Source organism: Rhinolophus ferrumequinum, chromosome 21, assembly GCF_004115265.2.
Source record: "Rhinolophus ferrumequinum isolate MPI-CBG mRhiFer1 chromosome 21, mRhiFer1_v1.p, whole genome shotgun sequence".
Taxonomy (NCBI): domain Eukaryota; kingdom Metazoa; phylum Chordata; class Mammalia; order Chiroptera; family Rhinolophidae; genus Rhinolophus; species Rhinolophus ferrumequinum.
In genome coordinates, this window is record NC_046304.1 from 11,452,122 (window position 1) to 11,472,925 (window position 20,804).

Consider the following 20,804-nt stretch of genomic DNA (forward strand, 5'->3'; position numbering starts at 1 on the left):
AGTACCCACCAGCCCGCCTGCCTCTCCCAAAGGCTCCTAGGGGTAAGCGGGTCACAATGATGCTGGGGCTGTCCCTCACAATGTGCCAGGAGGGAGAGTCCTGGGCCCAGAACTTGGCAGAAGCCAAGCCCTTCACCTTGCATGCTTCTCCTTTAGCCAGCCACCTGGATCAGCCCCCAGGCCATCGGGTCTGTCTGGTGTCTGCACCCATCAGCCCCTTTGATCCTTTCCTACACCAGGCTCTATGCTCTACACAGACATGGGTCCTGATCTTAACTCCCTAAAAAGCCCCATTACCATGGCAACCTTACCCAGCACCCATTCTTCCTTTCTCTAGGACCTCTGGAGCTATTCACTGGAAAGGGTTTTGGGTGCGGACCCCTTCCTCCTTCACCAGCATTCACTTCCCCAAGGCTTGTTTCTTCAGAGCCCCCTGCCCCACCTCCTAACATCACAACAGGCACAATCAACAGTTAAACTTTTATATTTACAATATTCTCTTCATCTTTTGCCAGGTTTAAAAATGTGTACAGAGCCGCGAAGGATGGGGACATGGGATTGTCAGGGAATTGTTCTGGGGAGAAGGGCTGGGCATTGGAGTCCGTGGCTGAATCATGGGGCCCCCCAGCCCCTCTCCCATGCCCCAATTTGGGGGGCATCTGTCTACAGGGTTCAGAGCCCAGGTCCCTAGCATTTAGAGGGCATGGCTGTTTGGAAAGGAACTAGATCAGGCAGGGGAAGGGGTGGGAAAAGAATGAAGTTTCCATGGGTGGAGGTGGGAGAAGGGACAGTCAAAAGGCAAAGTTCTGAGGAGCCAAGACCAGGGATTCTGGATCTGGGTGTCAATGGAAGACAGCACCCCACCCCCTACTCAAATTTGGCACTGACAACCCACAAAATGCCAGCAGATAAGGATTCTCTTCCACTGGTGTCCCTTAAAACCCTTCCTGACATGGTTCTTTTACCCATAGACTCAAATCCTTTCTCCTCGGATCCCCTCTGAGCAGTCACCTTACATGTCCTTTCAGTTTTTTCCTGCTGTTGTTTACCCAAGCCCCGTCCCCCACTGCCCCCTCCATCTGCTCCTCAGCATAGCTGACCTCATTCTCTCCCCAACCTGTCCCCTTTCTCCCCTTCTCTCTTCCCTTCCATCACTCCTTTCCTTAAGCTTTGGCGGTTGAGGTAAGAGGGGACAGGTCAAACAAAGGGAGCAGGCAGTTGAGGGGAGAAGCTGGTCTGACACTAAGACATGGGATGGCTTCAAAGAGGGAGACAGAAATGGGGGATAGGGAAACTGAGGCAGAGGGAGGGATGAGACATGGTGAAGATAGAAGAGACACATAGGTAGAACCCCTTTAGCTGCCACCTCCTTCTCCCCTGTAGCTCACCTGCCTCCACATTTACCTACTCTGGCCCAGGACTGGCACATTTTGGGGGTCTTCACCTTGTAAACCCACCTACCCAGTTTGGCACGGATGAGCAATGGTCTGAGGACTGAGGGAAAGGCTGTCCTCAGACCCCAGTGAGGGCTTTGGTCAAACATGCATGGCCTCTATGGGTGGCAGGTCCCACACCTCTGACCCCCAACTCAGCATCTCTGGGGGAGGGCGGAGCAGAGCTCTTCCCTCAGGGCTTATACATCCTCCTCAGCTTCTGTCAGTTTGAAGTCTCTTCCCACCTGCTGTGTGGGGAGAAATTAGGTGCTGGGCCTGAGGCCTGGGGGATGCAGAGAAGTGCTGGAGAGAAAGGGGCAATCTGCATGGGAAAACACACATCCACATGCAAGAACATGTTTCCACTCTGAGAAATGTACCCTGGACCCATGGGAAAACAAGTGCCCAGGCAGCACAGGGATGCACGGATCTCCCCTGTCCCCTTGGTAGGGATTCTGTGTCTGCCATCTGTGGAAGGCAAGGCCTACCCAGGAGAACGTGCTTCACCTGACTTGTGCCAGGGGTGCTAAACATGCTTTGCCGGGGCAAATGGGGCAGTGGGATGGGGGGCGGGGGGCTGTGATTTCCTCGATACTTCCCAGGTACCACCCTGGGTTATCTGGTGGCCAAGGGTCACGATATGTGAACACACCATTTCCAGGGTCTCCATGGGGTAGGGGGGAGGGAGGAGATGGGAGAAGGCATGAGGGAACATGATTCTGGGATACAAATCCCCGCAGAAATTCTTTGAGGGGGCCAACATGTGTCCAGGGCGGCAAAAAAAAAACCTCACCCTGCACATGGGAAAACACACCCCCTTGTGAGAAAGCACACCTCTGCGTGGGAAAATCCTTCCACGCTTCCACACACCGAAGACTGGTGTCCCAATGGAGGGGACAAAATGCCCCACAGTTGTTCAAAGGCCCAGGTCCAGAGAAGAGAATGGGCCTCTCTGCATGGGAAAAACACGCATCCCTGTGAGGAAACCCATTTCCACCTAATGCTTCTCCACATGTGACAACTCCACAGGAGAAAAGCCTGTTGCCAAGTCCTCCTCCCTGCCTTCCGAGTGGCACTTCCTGTGGGCGGGAGGGCTGGAGAGGGCCCCCCCAAAGCCGCTCCCTATACCTGGGTAGTGGAGTGGGGGTGGGGTAGCGTGTTGTTGTGGCTGGTAGCAGTGGGGGGAGGAGCGGGGAAGGGCCCAAAGGGATGGAGAGAGGGGGGTGGTGGGGGAGGTGGTGGCCCCAGGCCACTGGGCAGCAGGGTCAGGGCCCCGGGGGCCAAGAGAGGCACATCGTCCGGTGCCCGGCGCAGGGCCAGGGTGTAGTCGGGTGGGCAGGCAGGGCGCAGGGCCTCAGCAGGGTCCGCCCCGACACCACCACCTCGCTTCAGCTGCAATGACACCAGCTCTTCTTCTGGTGGCAGCTCTCGGCTGGTAGCGGGGAGCAGGGGGCCCCCACCAGGCACACCAGAGCCTGAGCCACCTGGGGGGCTGAGCCTCCTGCAGCGCAGCTCCTGCCGCCGGTCCCGCTTGTAGTAGAGAGCGGCAAAGGCAAGGATGTTGAGGAAGAGGAGGGAGGCGCCCACAGCCACAGTGACGCTCAGCTCTGTGGAATAGTCCCGGGAGTCCCCGGGGAAGCGGTCATAGGCCCGGGGGCCTGGCTCAGGTTCAGGTTCCGGTGGCAGGGTGGCAGGTGGCGGGGGCCGGCGTGTTCCAGGGGCGCCAGGGGGTGGGCGAGGTGGCCAGCGTGTGGCGTAGGGCGGCAGGCGTGTGGTGGTAGTGAAGACCTCTGTGTGCAGGTTGTGCAGATGGGGCACGAGCTCCAGCCAGAAAGCCACCTTGTTGGCGCGGTAGTTGTCACGCACGCGTGGCTTCAAGCCAATGTGCAGGTACTGCTTCTCCTTGCTGTTGAACTTGCTCCACACCACCTCCTCGAAGCGGTTGGGCTTGGTGTGGATGAACTTGGTGTCCTGTGGCACCGGCTGGTTGGGGTCGCTGTGGGCATAGGAGGGCAGGGAAAGGAGGAGTGAGGGTGAGGCTCCGACAAGTGTGGGAGCGTGGGTGAGGAATGGGGAGGGAGACAGACAGAGATGCAGAGAGCCAAGGAAACAGAAGGAAAGTCAGAGCAAAAGAGGCAGAGAGGCAGAAATGTATACGAAGAGACAGAGAAACTGCCAGAGACAGGGACAGAGATACAAAGAGGGATGAAGACAGACTGTCAGAGACAGCCAGAGATGAGGACAGAGGGACAGAGACAGGCAGAGACAAACAGAGAGATAGCCAGTGAGAGGCAAAGGCTGAGACTGAGTGAGATAGAAACATATAAAAATTAGGGAGACAAAGACACACGAGAGACAGCCAGGCTGAAATTAGCAAGCAAACAAGCAAACAGATCAAAAAGAACAAAGGGAAAAGGAGAGATATGAATGGATTTCAAGAGAGACATAGAAAAGGCAATAAAGAGACAGACAGACACAAACCCTTACACATGCTCAAACACAGATGGGAGCAGTCAGACAGAGGGCAGAGCACTGGGAGAAGAGAGAAGGTGGGTAGGCAAGGGAGGGAAGGAGAGACAGACATGGAGCCAACGCCACCAAATGAGCCCACCCCAGAAAGGACAGGCACTTCTCTGTTGAACTGCTGAATCTCTAACATGCAACTCAGTGCCTGGCACAGAGAAGCTATCCAGCAGGTGTCTGTGTCAAGAAGGCAAGAGTGCCTTAGTGGAGGGATGATGGCCTTGTGAGAGAAAGAGAAGGATCTGAGGATGGAAGATGTGTGTGTCTTGACCTGCAGGGTGCCCCACCCAGCCCCTCTGGCCCTCACCCAGTCTTGGCGAAGTTGGTCCAGTAGGTCATGACCACGGCGCTGAGCATGACATCATTCTTAGAGAAGTTGCAGGGGAAGAGGTCGGTGGCACCCACCATGGGCACACCAAAGACATAGGGGAGCTCATCCCCGTGTGCTGCATCTGCCCACTCGGGCCGGCCCTCAGCCTGGCAGTGGTGGTAGAAGGTGTAAAAGTAGACAGGGGACTGGTAGTCGGCGTGCAGCTTGGCGGTGGCCACGGCTGGTGCCACCCACTGGTGGTCAGTAAAGAGCGCCAGCAGGGTCTTACGCCGCATCTCACCATTGTCCCGGTCGGCCCAGTCTGTGTACATAAACTTGATGGTCTCCCTCAGCACATCCTTGCCCTCCGGGTAGCCATACAGGTTGTCCACAAAGTTGGAGACTGTGAAGTCGAAGGCGCTGGCGGACACGCCATCCTCGCTCTCTGCTGAGTCCTCCACAAACTTGAGGCCCTCTCCTTGGTTGACACCAATGAGCATGTCGTAATTGAGGAATTCTCCTTGCTGCATGAGGATCTCAGGGTCATCAGGGACGACGTCACCGTCCACCACGGGCCCAAAGGCAATGTGGTAGCTAGAAAGAAGGGGTTAAGGTCTCATCACCTGCTCACTGGCTTCCTCTCAGTTTATCACCTGCTGAGCCCTCTGCTCAAAAGACCCTTCTTCCTAGTTAAAATCTCATCTATGAGTCTTTCAGGACACTTGACGTGTTGGGAGTCCCTGAAGCATTTCCTGGCACCTTGTGCATACTTGCTCTGTTTGGACACCTCCACTTAGGGAAGGTTTCTGAGAGCAGGCAGGGCCAATAGAGGGGCCTGAAGTCCAACTCTCCTTGCCAAACAAAATGCCTGTCGGCACCTCTAACCCTCAACCTCCTTGGAATCAGCAAAGAGTGAAGACCCAATCCTCTCCCACCCCCAGGACCATACCGGGCAGGCTGCACATCCTGGTCCACTAGCTCCCGGGAAGGCTTCCGGCGTAGACACTCCACAGCTTCAGCACTGTCCTCCCGGTCACAGCCCACCTTCGCTGCCAGCAGTCGCGTGTACTTGAGCGGCTGGTAGTTGACAGACCAGCTGGAAATGGCAGTGCCACTCTGGGCGATGGCCTTCTGGAATAGCCCTGGTGGGACAGGTAGGTTTCAGGCTGGGCAGTATCAGCCCAAAAGAGAAGGGAGACCTGGTAGGTTCAGGGGTATGGGATGAGCAGGCTGAAGAGGTTACTGGTACCTTCTGAATGGTGGGAGAGGATCAGAAGGTTGACACAGGAGGCCCCTGCCCCGGACCCAAAGATGGTGATGCGCTCGGGGTCGCCTCCAAAGTGGGCAATGTTTTCACTGAGCCAGCGTAGGGCCTGGATCTGGTCCAGGAGTCCATAGTTACCTTTTGCAGCCTGGTCTCCGGTGCTGAGAAAACCTGGAGGTAGAGGAAGAAAGGGGGCTACCTGTGGGTGTTACAGTGCCCTTGTCTCCTATTTGGGCAGCTCAGTTCAGCCCAGAAGCCACTCTGCAGCTGCTGGGCTTAAAGGAGCCTCTCCCACCAGGCCCCTCTCCCAGACTCCGGCCCTTAGCATTGGCTGTCCCCCCTCACCGAGCACCCCAAGCCGGTAGTTGAGTGTGGCTACAATGACGTTGCCGTAGGCGGCCAGGACAGAGCCATCGAACATGTTCCCGGTGCCCTCCATGTAGGAGCCGCCATGCAGAAACAGCATCACAGGCTTCTTCCCAGAGTCCCGGATATCTGCGTGGGGAGGGGATGGGTGGGTGGGCCAGGGGTTGGGGAACAAGCACACAGTGAGACCAGAAGCAGCACCACCCAGCTCCAAGGCCTGCTGAAGACCAGCCCAGAGCTCAGGGGACATGTTACTCCCGTCCCTGGGGGGCAAGACCGGATTCCCCTCCCTCCCTCCCCAGCTAGCCCTGTCAGGTCCCTCCCTACCTCCTGCCAGTCTGCCCCACAGCACTTCTTCAAATGCCAGGCAGACCTTCCAAGAAGCCTAACAGAGGCAGGGGTTGGGGTAGCCCTCCTCAAGGCATCTGCTGGATCCAGGGAACCCCATCCCCACACACACATAGCAAATCTCCTTCCTGCTCCTATGAAGTGCAAGCTCCCAAGGCTGGCACTAGAGCTAAAGATACTGGGATGGTCCTGGTCTTTCCTCAGACTTAGACCTTGGGCCTCAGCTCCATGTGGTAGCCTGGTCTGTGGGTGAGGGGGTGACAGGCCTTAGGGTCCCTAGGGGCTTGGTCTCCTCCCCGCCCTAATTCCTTTCTAGGTCACCTCCCCAGTCACCATGGCAACCCCCAGCCTAATTACTGTGGCAGAAGGAGGCAAGGTAGGAAAGATCCTGCTTAATGAAGCCAAGGTGCAGCTCTCAGACCGCTCAAACTGATCTGAGCCCTGGGTTCTACACCAGACCCCTCTTGTCATGTCCCAAAAGGATCCCATAATCACTGCCACATTTAGTAGTCACTCCAGACTAGACGGAGGGTGACTAATTCCAGAAGAGCGTGGAGTCTGAGAGGGCTTGCCACAGGGCCCAAGGCTATAGTAAGTATCCTGCCCTGCAGCCCCTCCATGATTCACCATACCACCAGGACTGGAGTCACCCTAGGCCCACAGGCCCCTCTCTTTCTTGACACCTGCAATCTCTGACTAGCCTGAGGATTCAGCAAACAAGAACCGGCCTGGGCCTCCACAGCTGGTCCCTAGCACCTCTGTCCACCTCCCTCAACCTGCTAGAAACTTTCTTCCAGCCAGAAGGTCAACCAAAAGGTCACTAAGACACCCTATCCACCCCCCCACAGACAGCTTCCGGCCTCTTGTCTCTTAGGACCTCCTCTGCCACCTCTCTCCACCTGACTTTGGCCCGGAGCTCCTAGGTAGACAGTTCCCCCTCTGTGTCTTCCCCAAATCCTGTTCTTCCCTTTGTTCCTGAACTTCCAGTGGCCTTCCAGCAGTTTAGGCTGGAGTCTCCTTCCCTCCAAGGTCCTGTCCTAAATGTCCTCAGCTCCCCCCCTCCTCCCCACCCAACACCTCCACTCCCAGTGTGGGGGGAGGGGAGTCAGAAAGGGAAGGAGCAGGAAGGGAGGCTTGGGCAACAAGAATTCAAAACCGACAACAAAAAACAGGATCAAGAAAGAAGAAAGAAAGAAAAAAACAACAACCAAAAAGCAAGAAGCTCTCGGGGCAGATTCAACAAGAAAAGAAAAAAAGAAAAACAAAAAAAGAGAAAAAAAACGATCCGTTTTTGGAAAAAAAGAAAAAAAGAAAAAAGTTCTTTGCATTTTTTTTTTCAAAATTTTGTGGTGAAACTTCAAGATATTGGGCCCTGTTTTCAAAAATTTCCAGATTCTTTAATTTGCTTCAAATGTTTTCGTTTTCTGCATCTGACAGGCTTTTGGAAATTGTAGCAAGTTTCTGATGTTTCAATTGTGTCATCAATTTGCCAGCTTATTTTTTTTTTCAAATGTTGTTTTGCTCCAAATTAAAATAGTTTTTTCAAATGTTACATTTCTCAAGTTTCGAAACAGTCCAAATTTCTGTCAAACTCTAAACATTTTATCCAATTCTTTGGTTGTTTTTTTTTTCCTGACATTCCAATTTCTTTTTTCACTTTATTTTCGCCATGTTTAGCTTTTCTTGCAGGTTTTCTAGTGGGTCCAACATTGTTCAAATTTCATTTGAAGTTTTCATAATTCTTTTTTCCAATTATTACAAATTTTTCTTTTCTTTTCTTTTTCATTTTTAGTTGGGAGAACGACTGAGGGCCTTGAGGGCTGTGGGGGTATTTAGTTAGGGGCAGGGCCGTGAACGTGAATGTCCTCTTATCAGCAACCACATGCAGCAGCGGGATTTTTAAATCTACCTGTGTCTGGCGGATTGAGCGTCGCCTCGTCACGTTTTTTTGTGAGCGGACCTAAGACCGGGAACACAAAACAGAGAAAAAAGGACAATTTTGTGGGGAAAGATGGGGGTTGGGGGAGGTGGTGGATGGGGAGGGGAGGAGAGAAAGCAGAAAAGGGGAGGGTGGGGGGCAGAAAAAATAAGCCAAAAAAAGCAAAATTTGTTTGCAAGAAAAAGAAACCAAGAAAAGAGAAAAACGTTTCTACAACCCAATTTTGTTCCCCTCCCCGGAAAAAGTCATGCCCCAAAGAAAAGGCTGGTTTTGGGGGGGTGGGGTGGCTGAGTGGGCTGAGGCCTGTCTTAAGACATATTGACTCTGCTGGAAAGGATTTGGCTTGTCGATGTATTGGCTAATTGCTGGAAATGAAAGGTGTTAGAGGGAGGGTGGGAGGGAAGGGGAATCTCGCCAGGGAGCTGGGAGACCAAGGCCAGCTGTGCCACCTGGAGCCACCACTCACACAGGCCCTCTTCAGGGCCAGCCAAGCACCTCCCTGTTCTTCCAAGCTGTAGAGAGGAGGGGCTGCAGCAGAAATCATTCTGCTTCCCTCTGGACCAATCTGGAGGGCAGAGGGTAGGTTGGGGTTGGGGGGCAGCCTGCTCCCAAAGCTTACAGCCCCTGGAAGCCCTCAGCTCTCCACTGAGGGCTATGGGTAGGTCAGCTAAGGCTGCCTGCCCACCTACCCAGCCTCCCAGCTGCCAGCATTTCTCTTCCATCCACACTCACAGGCCTGGCTTCTCACCCCATCTCCCCAATGTGGGGCGAAGCAGGGAAAGGGGTCATCAGGTCTTGCCCTCCACTCCACCTCTTCCCTTTGCACCCCCCAACCTCATCCCTTACCCAGGCTGCTCTCCTCCCTCCAAATGGTAAATTTCCCACCAGGGGCACCAGCCCCTCACCAATCCCTGTTCTAATGCCAAAAAGTCCCCCTCCCCAATTGGGGGTTCAATTCACAAATAGGGAACAGGAATCACAGTGCTCTGAACCAGCCTGACACAAAGTGTGCCCACAGTCAAGGAAAAGGCTCAGACTGGGCCCAGAGTTTGGCTTCAGGTTTCTTTCACATTGGGGGATTAGTCAGGGAAGAGCTGGAACCCAGAGGCCTGGGGTTCCCCCAGGCTGACTGGTTTCTCCTCAACATCAGGGGGAAGGATGGGTCAGCAAGGCCCACGCCAACCTCTTGAAGGCTTCTGCCAACTGGTAATTATGGCCCCATGGGGACCCATTAGGATCAGGGCTTGTTCTTCTCTGTGACAGGATAGGGATGGGCATGAAGTCAGCAGGGCATGCATGCTCATGAGAATATTAAGTGTGTGTGTGTGTGTGTGTGTGTGTGTGTGAGCGCGCGCGCGCGCCTGAGTCAACCTCCTCCTCCCAGAGCTGGTGTGAAGATTCAGTGAGATCACCTGAATGTGTCACGCCCCAAGCAGGTCTGCAGTAAGTGATGGTTAAAAATATAGAAAGTGTGGGCACGAGTGGTGTGGGGGTGGGGTGGACAATGTATGTGGAGGTGTTGGGGTAAACAGTCCATTGGTGGGAAGTGCTGGGTGGATGTTTTACATGGGGGGGTGTTGATGGGATAGCCCACTAAGGGGGACATTGGGTTGGACAGCCTATATGAAGATGTGGGGGCAATGGAGAATGTTGGGATGGACAGTCTGTTGTGGAGGCAATGGGGTAAAGAATTCACAGGAGGGAGGCTGCTGGGTGGGATAAGTGGTCCATAAGGGGACAGGAGAATGTGGAGTGGATAGTGCTTCTGAAGAGGGTGTTGGGGTAAATGGTCTATCAGGGTGCTTGGAAGGTAGGTAGGATTGGAGTGGATGATACTTTCGTGTGCTGTGTGTATGGGTTGCTCTAAGGCATGGGGAGGGGTAGTTAGGATGTTAGGGAACATGGCTGGTATGAGCAATATATGGTGGATAATCCATACGGGAGGTATTGGGAAGGACGTGGGTGGGTACGAGGTGCATAAGGTGTTCTGTGATTGGCATGAGAGAACTTTGGGTACAGGGACCGTGGTGGGAGTGGCCTGGTGGAGTACACCGTCCAGGGTGCAGGGTTTGGGGTAAAGGTCTCTCTACGAATGGGTGTTACTAGGGCACATGATCTATATCCAGGGACATGGGGAGCCACAGGTGTGGGTGATGGGGTACACACGTTTTAGAGAAGTGTTGGGAATTGTGATGTGTGGGCTGTTGGAACACATACATTGCCAGTGTGTAGGTTGGTTGGGTACATGACCTGAATGTTGATTAGTTGAGATTCCTGATCTGTTGAGGGACTTGAGTACATGATGTAGGGGTGTTGGGTGGATAGGATGTACATAGAGGGGTTCCTGGGTGTACATAGAGAGGCCTGTGTGTAATGTGTAAAGTTGTTGGAAAATATCCTGTGTGGGTGTGGTAGGAGTGGATCGTTTCTGTGGAGGTGTTGGGGTGTTTTGGAGTAGTGACATGGGGTGATAGAAGGATAAAGTGGGGGCTGTGAGGATGGTCTGTTGGGGTGGCTGGTGTCCTGCTGATGACCTTTGTTGTAGACAACTAGAAGGGACTCTGAAAGATACTCTGGTTAATCTTAATATGCTGCAGGTTAGCAGGTGGAGAACTGTCCAGGGGGAGTGTGCTGGGGGTTATGAGCAGGGTTGTAGTGAACTGAGAGTTCATTGATAAGATAGCCAGTGGCAGAGCCCTGGGAAGGTGTTTGGATGGGAGTGGGTGGCCTGTGCTCTGAATGGAGGGGCCCTTGGCAAGGAGTTTCCCTGATCCTTCAGGGTTGTGTAGGGGTCAGTGAACATAGCATCCTGGAGAAGAGGCACTTAGCTCAGGCAAGGGGCTCTGGATGTGATGTGATAGATGGAAGTCTGCAGTGCTGGTCTAGGGGAAAGTAGGAGTCTATTCTGTCTATCAGGTACAGATGTTTCTAAATTCTGCCAGAGACAAGCCCAGGCCTGGGTGTGGGAGGTGGGGCACAGCTGGAGGGGTGCCTAGGCAGGTGATGGATGTCTCCATCACCCGATCACCCTCAGTGGTCACTCTGTGCCTCTGTGGGGACAGGGTGGGTAAGTCCAGCCTAGTGTCTGCTGACCTCTCTGTGGGCACAAAGAACTGCTGGGATGGCTGTCTGTGGGGCTTGTTCCTGGGACTGCCTGGTAGGCACCCGCACCATTCCCAGAGGGCATGTAGAGCGGGCTGGGACATACTGTCTGTTCACTGTCTCCACAAAGCCTAGCTCTCAGCCTGGACTGTGCCAGTGCCTGAAGGTTTGCATGTGCGTTTGTGGGCTGTGTCCACGGGGTGCCCAGTCTGGTGCCCGCGCCCTTACCGTCCTCAGTGGGCACGTAGAGGTTGAGGTACAGGCAGTCTTCGCTCTGGTTCTGCACATAAGTGGCGGCTGCCTCCAAGTTGTCGGTGAACCACACAGGCAGCATGATGGCGGGCAGTGCCCCGTGCAGATTCTGCGGGCAGGCGGGCGGCAGGGTGGTGGCGTTGCGCACGCCGGGCCACGAGGCAGGGGCCTCGGGTGGCTGGAAGCGGCGGGCGCCCAGGGGTGGCGTGGCGTAGGGCACGCCCAAGAACTGCACGACGGGGCCCAGGATCTCGTTGTTGAGCTCGCGCCGCACACCGCGCACTCGCCCGTAGGCCGTGTTCACCACTGGGAAGCGTTCCTCCCCGAGGCTGCCCAGGCCCAGGCCCAGGCTGCCGGGGGCGCCGCCGCCTGGACCCCCTCCCCCCCGTTGAGCCCCCACCAGCCCCACCAGAAAGAGCACCAGGAGCCACATGCTGATCGGGGGAACCCCCCCTCCCTCCCCGGGACCCCCCCCCTCGGAGAGAGAGAGAAGGGGGGGAGAGGGAGGGAGGCCCCCCTCGCCCCAGGAGGGAGGAGGGGGTGGGGAAAGGAGGGAGGAGGGGGTTGGGGAGGGACCTGGGTTAGACTGGACAGAGAAGGGGTCTGTTCCTCTCCATGGAGGGGGCAAGGGGTGGGGAAGGGGATGGAGGTGGGAGAAGGTGAAGGCAGGCTGGACCTGCGGAGAAGAAGGACAGGGTATGCAAGATACAGACGGACAGACAGAAAAATACAGAAGAGAGGTGGAAGAAGGGAAGGGAAATTGGATGGGGCAGACAGACAGGAATGGGGAAACAGAAGAGACAAGTAGTTAGTGACTGGAATTCAGACCAGTTGCCCCCATTCTTCCACCCTCAGGCCCCCTGGCACCTCCCCCCACCCCAGCCACCCCCTTTGTCAGCAGGGACCCAGATAGAAAAGTCTGAGGCTGGGGGTGGGGTCAAGATGTGGTAAAAGTCCAGAACACAGCCAGAGGAGAAGGACGGCCAGCTCCCCAGGCCCAGCCCACCCCTTCCAGCAGCTTTATCCCTCCCAGGCAGGTTCTCCTCAGGGACTCAGGAGTCCTGGTTCCCACCTCCCTGGGAGGGATGAGATAGACAAGGGAGAGGAAATAAAAATACCAAGTCATTAATTAGCAGGAAGTGGAGGGTTTGTTTATACGTGTTAATTACTCCTGAGCTGTAATTTCATGGCATTGAACCCCCACACCAGGCCAGACTCAGGCCTTTCTTGGGACTGCACAAGCCCAGCACCCCCTCCTCCCTTCAATATCCCATTCATTCCCTAAGGATTTGTGCAGCAGAGGTACCCCTTCCCTCCAGGTTCTCTCCATTTCTTCCCCCAGAAGTTAAAGTGCCTTGAGTCAGGGGCTAGAGTAGGGAGGGGATGCTGGGGGGCAAATCCGGGGACAGATTCGTGATCTTGTAGCTGGTTGCTGGGCGACAGGATGCTGCCCCGCAATGTTACCTCGGCAACGGGCTGCAGCTTTAACCCTGGAGGGGGGTTCTGGAGGAAGAGGGGAAGGGGCTGGCTTGGTTATGGGGTCCATTCAGGGCATGAGGGCAGAGGCAAGAGTCAGAATGCTAGAGTTTCTCCCAACCTTAATATAGAGGAAGAAGTACATATGTTTAAAGGAGCAGGAGATTGGGGGCATGGAGAACCCTGAAAGACCCGCCTCTTGCCCCTTGTTGGCCAATCAGAACCTAGTCCTAGTGACCAGGCCTCTGGCTGGGGAGAAGGGGTGCTGAGGCGGGTTTGGAGGGCATCAGATGCACACACTGACTGCCCCCCTCCCACAGTCTTGTACAGCTTTGGAACACAGACACCTCTTCTTCCATGCATAGCATTTTGACCCATGTCCTGGGGGCAAACCTTGGTTTTCTTCTCATCCCATCCCAGCTATTTACCTCCCCTTCCCCTTGCCAGCCCCTCATAGTTGCTGCTCTGATGCCTTGCTGCTCAGGGTAGCAGGGACAGGACAAGGGAAGAGATTGGACTGAAGGGGCAGACACCCAGGTCATTTCAGCATCCCCCCCCCACCCCAGCCGCCAGAGCTGTTTGCTGACTCGGGGTTTTCAGAGCCAGGCGCCAGCCCGCGGGTGGCTCTCTGCAGGTGTCAATTTATTCCAGAGATGAGGACACAGGAATCCTTACCACACACACCCAGTCATGCCCTCCCCCCTTTCAGGTCCTCTTAAGCTCCTGTAACCCCATCACCTAGAGGGGGCTTGGGTTGGCTCCCTCACGATCTCCTCTGTCCATGCCAGGCTGGGCTCTGCTTCCATGGCCTTACCACCCCTCCCCCTCCCACTAACATTCTGTCATCCCCCTCCCTTAAGGTACTTTGGGCCCCTGGCTTTCTCCCTGCCAGCTTCTCTTCTTCCTCCCCGCTGTACCCTCATCTCCCTTCTTTCCATAGTGTTCCTTCAGAGCATCTTTCCGAGCCTCTTCCAGCCTGCTCCAGCTCTTGCCTTCAGTCTCTCGCCCTCAGTCTTTTTTTCATCTCTATATCTCCCTCCTTAGTGTTTCTCATCTTTCTCCTTCAAATCCCTTCCCCAAATTTCTCCCTCAAGCCTCCTCTCTTTCTCTTTCTCCCTCTCCTCTCTCCTCTTTCCCTATCTCTGTCTCCCCCATTTTCTCTCCCCTGCTCTCTCCATCTCTGTCTACCACGTCTTGCTCTCCCCTCCTCCCTATCCATTCCTTGCTCTCTCCATTCCTGCCCAGGCCTGACTCCCCCAGCCGGGGAGAGTTGAGGGACGGGGGCTCAGGCCGCAGGCCCCCCCTCTTCCTGCAGTGGGGAAAATGGCTTGGCCGGGAAGGGGAGAAGGAGGGGGAGGGGGAGATGGGAACACACGGGGTCTGTGGACCCATTCAAAGGATCATTCATGGGCTGGAGAGAGGCAGAGACAAAGAGACCGAGACACAGAGACACGGCGAGAGCATCCCTAGTCGGAGACACGCAGACAGAGCAGGGTGGGGGAAACCAGGCGCAGGGAAAGAGGTGGGGAGTGGGAGACCCCAGTGGACCGCCACGCAGTCCCCTCCACCCGGCCCAGCTTAGCTCCTACCTGGCTCAGCCCTGGGGCCGTGGTGCCTCCATCCAGGGCTCCGAGTAGGGGGCGGACGGGCTTCGGGAAGGGGGCGGCGGCCTCTGAGCCCCCGCGGTCCCGCAGGCCCAGCCCCCGCCCGCAGCGCCTCGCCCGGCGGGGGAGGGGGATCGCCCCAGCCCCAGGGGGCGGGGCCGGGATCTAGTCGATCCCCGGGGATAGGAGAGGTAGGGGATGGGGTCAGGAGAAACCCGAGAACAGGGAACCCCGCAGTGGGGACAGCGGAGCCAGGAGGGGGCAACGGGACAGGACTGGGTTGGGGGTCCACTGGCTCCTTGGGCCGGCTTCGAGGGACCAGAAGGCGGTACAAGCGGAGGATCCTAAAAGATCGGGTACGGGAGGAGGAGTCCACGGCAATCCCCAGGAGCCCGGAGCCCGGGAGCGCAGGATCCGCGGTGCAGGGGCAGGGATCCAGCCGGAATCCTCGGGGAGGGGGAGGGATCTAGTCGATCCCGAGGGCGGGCAGGAGTGGGAGGTCCGGGAAGTCAGAGGAGGGCGGGAGCCGGCACGGCTCCTAGGAGGGAAAGCAGGGGTAAGGGGTAAGCTTCAGGGGACGCTCAGCAGACTGAAGGCCCGTACTCCTGGCTCCGCGCGTCAGGGCCCTCCCGCCCCGCGTCCATCCCAGCCCGAGAGTGATGATCCGCTGGCGGAGCAGCCGCAGCAGCCCCGCGCGTCACCGCGCGGCCGCCTCCCCCGCCCCCTGCAGAGAGAGAGAGAGGCGCACACCCCTCGCTCGCACCCGCTTGCCTGCCCGGTCTCCAGAATGTGGGGGGATTGGAGACGGTGGAAGAGGGCGGGAGTGGACAGACCCACGGATGGACGAGCGGACTGGGGCAGGGTGGAGAAATCGCCCCCCAGATCTCCCACCCTCGGGTCTCTCGCTGTAAGTGGAGGGGATGAGGGGGGTGAACTGTAGGGGGCGGGGCATCACAAGAAGAAGGCGGGGCCTTCGGACCTGGAGGAGGAGCCATATGGACAACGGGCGGGGTTTAATGACGATGGGTGGGGCTTGGATATCTGTGGGGCCGCCTCTTTTTGAGAGTGGGTCTGATTTAAAGCTGAAAAGGAGGAGCCTGTGGGGAAAGGGGCGGAACTTTGCGTAGGGACCGGGTTCTTTGGAAATTGGCCGAAGGTGGGAGGGGGGATATTAGAAGAGACGATCTACTTGGAAAGTGGGCCAATCCGTGACGCAAATCCTTTAGTACCGCCCCACCGACCCCGCCCCCACTGCTCCGCTCCTCCGCTCCTAATTGGTTCTGGTTTCTCCGCCCGCCAGACGTCTTCGCCACTCAACAGAGGTTTTACAAAGGCTCAAGTACTCGGGTGACGCTAAAATGAACACCGCCCGCATTGGGCACCTGTGCACCTTATTTGCATGGGAGCTCAGGATTGGCTGGCCTCTTGGGTGGCCTGGGCGGTGTTCGCCCGGCGCGTGACCATCCAGTGCCATGGCCGGGGCAGGGGCTGCTTTCCGCCGCTTGGGTGCTTTGTCTGGAGCTGGGGCCTTAGGCTTGGCCTCCTACGGAGCCCATGGTCAGTGGGCTGGGGATGGAGCTGGGCTTGTGCTTGGGGCGATCTTTGGGGTCTGGTGCAGGGGCGGAGTCTATGGGAAGTGCTCGGGCTCCCATCGACCAGACAATCCGTGAAGCACTAAACCTTTTAAAGTCTGTCAGTCCGGTCCAGTTGGTTCCCAGAACTGCCTATGCGTGCTTCCACCAGTCAAGAAGCCTTCTGGGGACGCCCTTTTCAGTGTCCACCTGGGTCCTCTCGGGAGTTGGGGCGTTAGGACTGGTAACCTTTTCCTGTCCTTTCCACAGGCGCCAGGTTTCCGGATGCCTACGGGAAAGAGGTGAAGTAGCGCGCTGGAGCTCCCCGACTTCCTGGTCTATGAGCGCACAAAGTCTGGGGTCCCTGAGGGAAGTAGGGGAGAGGCGGAGCGCGGATCTTTGGAGCAGCAAGGGCTGCAAGCCTGAGGTTGGGTGCCTGAGCGAGAGGCAAGCTGGGACTTCAGTTGGGGGACGAACTTTTGTCCAGGGTCCTGCGTCCCTTAGGAAGTGCCCCCATTTCTCATTTTCTTACAGCTTTTTGACAAGGCCAACAAACACCACTTCTTACACAGCCTGGCCCTGTTGGGGGTGCCCCATTGCAGAAAGCCCCTCTGGGTAATAATCTTTACCTCTTGCCTAACCCTGACCAAGCCCCACCCACTCCTCAGTCTGTCCTTCTCTAATTAGCTTGTATTCTTCCTTGTATCTTCAGGCCGGGTTACTGCTAGCCACTGGAACCACCTTATTCTGCACCAGCTTTTACTACCAGGCTCTGAGTGGAGACCCCAGCGTCCAGACTTTGGCCCCTGTGGGAGGAAGCCTTCTACTCTTGGGCTGGCTAGCCTTGGCTTTTTGAGCTTCCTTGTGTTTAATTTCTGGGTACTTTTTAAAGAGGTGGAGCAGGGAGGAGATTAAAAGCGAAAGGCAAATAACTTTGGAATCTTTGTTTATCTAACCCCTTGGAGGAGGAAGGGTAGGGATTGTCAACCTCTGAACTACCTCCCTTTCCTAAGACTGAATCAGTGAGCTTTGGGTCTGGGAATTCTGTTCACTTCAAGTTAACTTGTTATGAGGTTCTTAAACTGGTTGGCATGAGAGTCATATAGAATGCTTGAAATAATGCAGATTTTCCCTGAAACCCTCTTTGGGGCTTGGAAATGTATATTCTGATAAGCTCATCTTATGGTTCTGATGCTCACTGGGATTTGAAGATTACTGTAGGGTAGTGGTTTTCAGCCCTGTCATTCCACAAACTTATTGAGTACTCACTTACTCTAGAAGTCAGAGTTAAGGCAAGGGAGAACAGGAGAAGTGCCATTACAGTAGTTCCCCCTTTATTTGTGGTTTTACTTTCCACAATTTCATTTTGCGCAGTTTCAGTTAACCCACAGTCATCTGTGGTCCAGAAATACTAAATAGAAAATTCCAGAAATAATTCATAAGATTTAAATGGTGCACTGTTCTGAGTAGCGTGATGAAATTTCCCTGTTCCACTCTGTCCCACCAGGATATGAATCATCCCTTTGTCCAGCATTACCAGCCCATTAGTCACTTAGCAGCCATCTCAGTCAGTTATCAGATTGATTGTTGTGGTATCACAGTGCTTGTGTTCAAGTACCCCTATTTTGTTTAATAATGGTCCCAAAGTGCAAGAGTAGTGATGCCAACAATTTGGATATGCCAAGAGGAGCCATAAAGTGCTTCCTTTAAGCAAGAAAGTGGAAGTTCTTGACTTAATAATGAAAGAAAAATACAATCTGAAGTTGCTAAGATCTAGGGTAAGAACGAAACTTCCATCCATGAAATTGCGAAGAAGGAAGAAATTTGTGCTCGGTTTGCTGTCGCACCTCAAACTACAACAATTACAGCCACAGTACATGCTAAGTTAAGATGGAAAAGGCATTAAATTTGTGCCTGGCAGAAATGAACAGAAAACGTCTTCCAATAGACAACAACCCGTCATGCCAGAAAACATTGAGCCTATATGAAGACTTCAGCAAGGGTATGTATGCATAGGAGAAAAAAACAAACATAGTGTATATAGGGTTCAGTAGTATCTGTGGTTTTAGGCATACCCTGGGAGTCTTGGAACATATTCCTCTCGGATATGAGGGGACTGCTGTAATTACATAATATTTTGGGGTTCAAAGCAGAGGCAGAACACCATGTATTAGGGGTTAGAAAATGCTTCACAATGTTTGAGATGATCCTTAAAATAACTGTAGTGTGAAGGAAACAGTGAACAAAGATACAGAGGTGGGGAGCTGAGGACTATGGGGCTAAACAAGTCTTCAGTGTAGGCCGAATTTCTGAGTTAGGCAGAAAAGGAGTGAGAAAAAGTGGCAAGGCAGAGTGGAGTAGCATGTAGAGAACTGGAAGATATTTAAGGGGCAATATTACCTACGTATTGATCAGTGTTAATTAAGTATTGCTCATGTGTCAGACATTACAAGGAAATTCAACTGTGAACCAGACGGACACCATCCTGTCCCTCGTGGAGTTTTCCGTCTAGTAGTGGACATAGACCTTAAACAACTAAACACAAATACATTATTGTGAGTCATGCTGTGCTTGAAAGAAAAGAACAGGGAGGAAGTGGAACAGTGGGGCAGTGGAAGGTGTGTCCCTTTAGATGCGAAGGCCTTGCAGAGAAGGTCTATTTGAAGCTGGAGCTAACCATGCACAAAGTGGGGAGGAAGCATATTCTAGGCAGAAAGAATAGCTGACAAAACAGGCCAAAAAGGAGCAGTTCAATATCTTTGAGGCGGGAGAAAGTTGGCTGAGTTAGAGAAAGCAAAACCAGTATGACCACTATGGAGTGGCTAATTAGGAGGTTCCGGATGGTCAGCACGGGCCTTGCAGACAGGCACTCAGAATTTGTTTGTAGTATGACAATAAGTCATTTGAGAGGTTTTTAAGCTGAGAATGGTAGGGTCTGATTCATATTTAAAAGATTTATATGTTTAACCAATTGGAGGAAGGCAAGGATGGCAACAGGGAGACCAGCTAGGAGGCCACTGAAGAGGAGCAGGTGTGAGATGATTGTGGTGACTTGGTGTACAGTGGAAGAGGTGGTGAAAGGTCTAATTCAGAATATATTTTAAAGATAATGCTGATAGGTCTTGCTAGTGGATTGGGCATAAAGGGTGAATGAAAGGGAGATTTCTGGTTTACACACCTGATTGGATGGAGGTGCTGTTACTCAGATGAGAAAAACTGAAGGAAGGGTGGATTTGGGAGAGGCTGATCTGAAGGTCAGTTTTGGACATGTTGCTTCTGAAATGTCTCCGAGACATTCAAGGGAAGGCGCCAAACAGGTAGTTGGGAAGCTCAGGGACAGACGCATCAGAGCTCAGGGGAGAGGTCTGGACTCAGGTTTACTCTGCAACCCACTTTGGTCAGTCTTCTGGCCCATCTCTTCCCCGTAAACGCTCTTGGAACAATCTCGTGAATCACTATGACCTTCTGATCACCAGATCCAATGGATGATTTTCAATCTCATTTTCCTCAGCATTTGACACAGTTGGTCACACTGTCCTTGAAACACATCATGTTACTTTTATGGCACCGCTCTCCTGGTTTTCCCTATTTCTGTGGCTGGCCAGCTTCTCTATGCAGTTTAAATCAATCGTTTCCAAATTTTAATGAAAAAAAATTAGAACTCTTGTGTATATATATTTTAATTTTATCCTTTTTAATTTCTATTTTTCTGTATGTTTTATAAAGTGCATATCTGTAGTACACTGGAGGTACACACTTAATTTTTCTGAAGGAGTGCATTCAAAAAGTACAGACCATTTCTCTAAATGAGGATTTTTAAGTAATCTCATTCAGCCCCATATCTTTAATTATGATCTCCATACTTTTAAATCCAGGATTTCTATCTCCCACCCCAGTCCCTACTCCAGACTCTTGTAACAGCTGCAGTGTAGCAGAGTGTTAAGTGGAGACTTGAAGGAGTTAGATCAGGGGTGTCCAAACTTTTTTCAACATTGTTTACCAAGGGCCATATGTGGTAAAATACCCAAACAGCCGGGCCACTCATTCAAGGTAAAGTACGTATTGCCTCACCTGGTTTATTTCAGTAAACTAAATATATTTTTGGAATTTGCTGCGGGCCAATTAAAAATGGATTCCGGGCCGCAGTTTGGACACCCCTGAGTTAGATGATGAGGAAAGGGGCGTGTTCCAGACCAAGGCAAAAGCTTTAAAGAGAGAAGGAGAACAAGAGAGAGCCCAGTGCATTTGAAACCTCAAAGAAGTCCTCGTTGCAGGTTTAAAGATCATGAGAGGGTCAGCAGTGAAAGATGTGCATAGCAGGTAGAGGGCCTCGTGCTGAGAGGTTGGACTGTCTTCTGAGCCATTGAAGCATCTATATCCAGGGAGGAGACATGATTTGAGGTGTTAGAGGATCACAATATTTCTTCATTTTAAAGATGAGTAAAATAAGGCCTCGGGCGGGACCTTCAGAGTGGCCCAGAATGCTGGTGGCAGAGCCAGCACTGGATCTTCAGGCTCCTACCTCCCAGTCCAGTGCTCTTGATGCATTTCCATCCTTCATCTCAGGCAATGTCTGGGATGTGAGGAACCTCCAGGTGGAGGAGACCTCGGCATCT

The 20,804-nt window shown here is 53.8% G+C and overlaps 2 protein-coding genes across 8 annotated transcripts; one reads left to right on the plus strand and one right to left on the minus strand.

The window, feature by feature from the left end:
• Positions 1-468: 468 nt before the first annotated feature.
• Positions 469-14,732, minus strand: NLGN2 (neuroligin 2). 5 transcript variants are annotated; one of them, XM_033090410.1, is made up of 8 exons: positions 14,603-14,732; positions 11,514-12,213; positions 8,154-8,204; positions 5,876-6,025; positions 5,516-5,701; positions 5,216-5,408; positions 4,264-4,860; positions 469-3,429 (listed from the first exon to the last, which is right to left on the minus strand). In XM_033090410.1, the coding sequence occupies exons 2-8, from the start codon at positions 11,968-11,970 to the stop codon at positions 2,556-2,558; spliced, it is 2,508 nt and encodes an 835-aa protein (XP_032946301.1). In that variant the 5' UTR covers positions 11,971-12,213; positions 14,603-14,732; the 3' UTR covers positions 469-2,555. The 5 variants fall into 5 exon arrangements, with proteins under 5 accessions (XP_032946301.1, XP_032946300.1, XP_032946304.1 ...); XM_033090409.1 differs by having other exon boundaries at positions 5,516-5,725; XM_033090413.1 differs by having other exon boundaries at positions 5,516-5,725; positions 11,514-11,646; positions 14,603-14,730.
• A 507-nt stretch (positions 14,733-15,239) lies between these two features.
• TMEM256 (transmembrane protein 256) lies at positions 15,240-17,120 on the plus strand. Of its 3 annotated transcripts, none has more exons than XM_033090414.1 (4): positions 15,240-15,524; positions 16,459-16,615; positions 16,723-16,803; positions 16,901-17,120. In XM_033090414.1, exons 1-4 carry the CDS (start codon positions 15,277-15,279, stop codon positions 17,042-17,044), a joined length of 630 nt encoding a protein of 209 aa, XP_032946305.1. In that variant the 5' UTR covers positions 15,240-15,276; the 3' UTR covers positions 17,045-17,120. The 3 variants fall into 3 exon arrangements, with proteins under 3 accessions (XP_032946305.1, XP_032946306.1, XP_032946307.1); XM_033090415.1 differs by having other exon boundaries at positions 16,459-16,557; positions 16,901-16,953; XM_033090416.1 differs by lacking the exon at positions 15,240-15,524 and adding an exon at positions 15,989-16,174 and having other exon boundaries at positions 16,459-16,490.
• Positions 17,121-20,804: the final 3,684 nt, after the last annotated feature.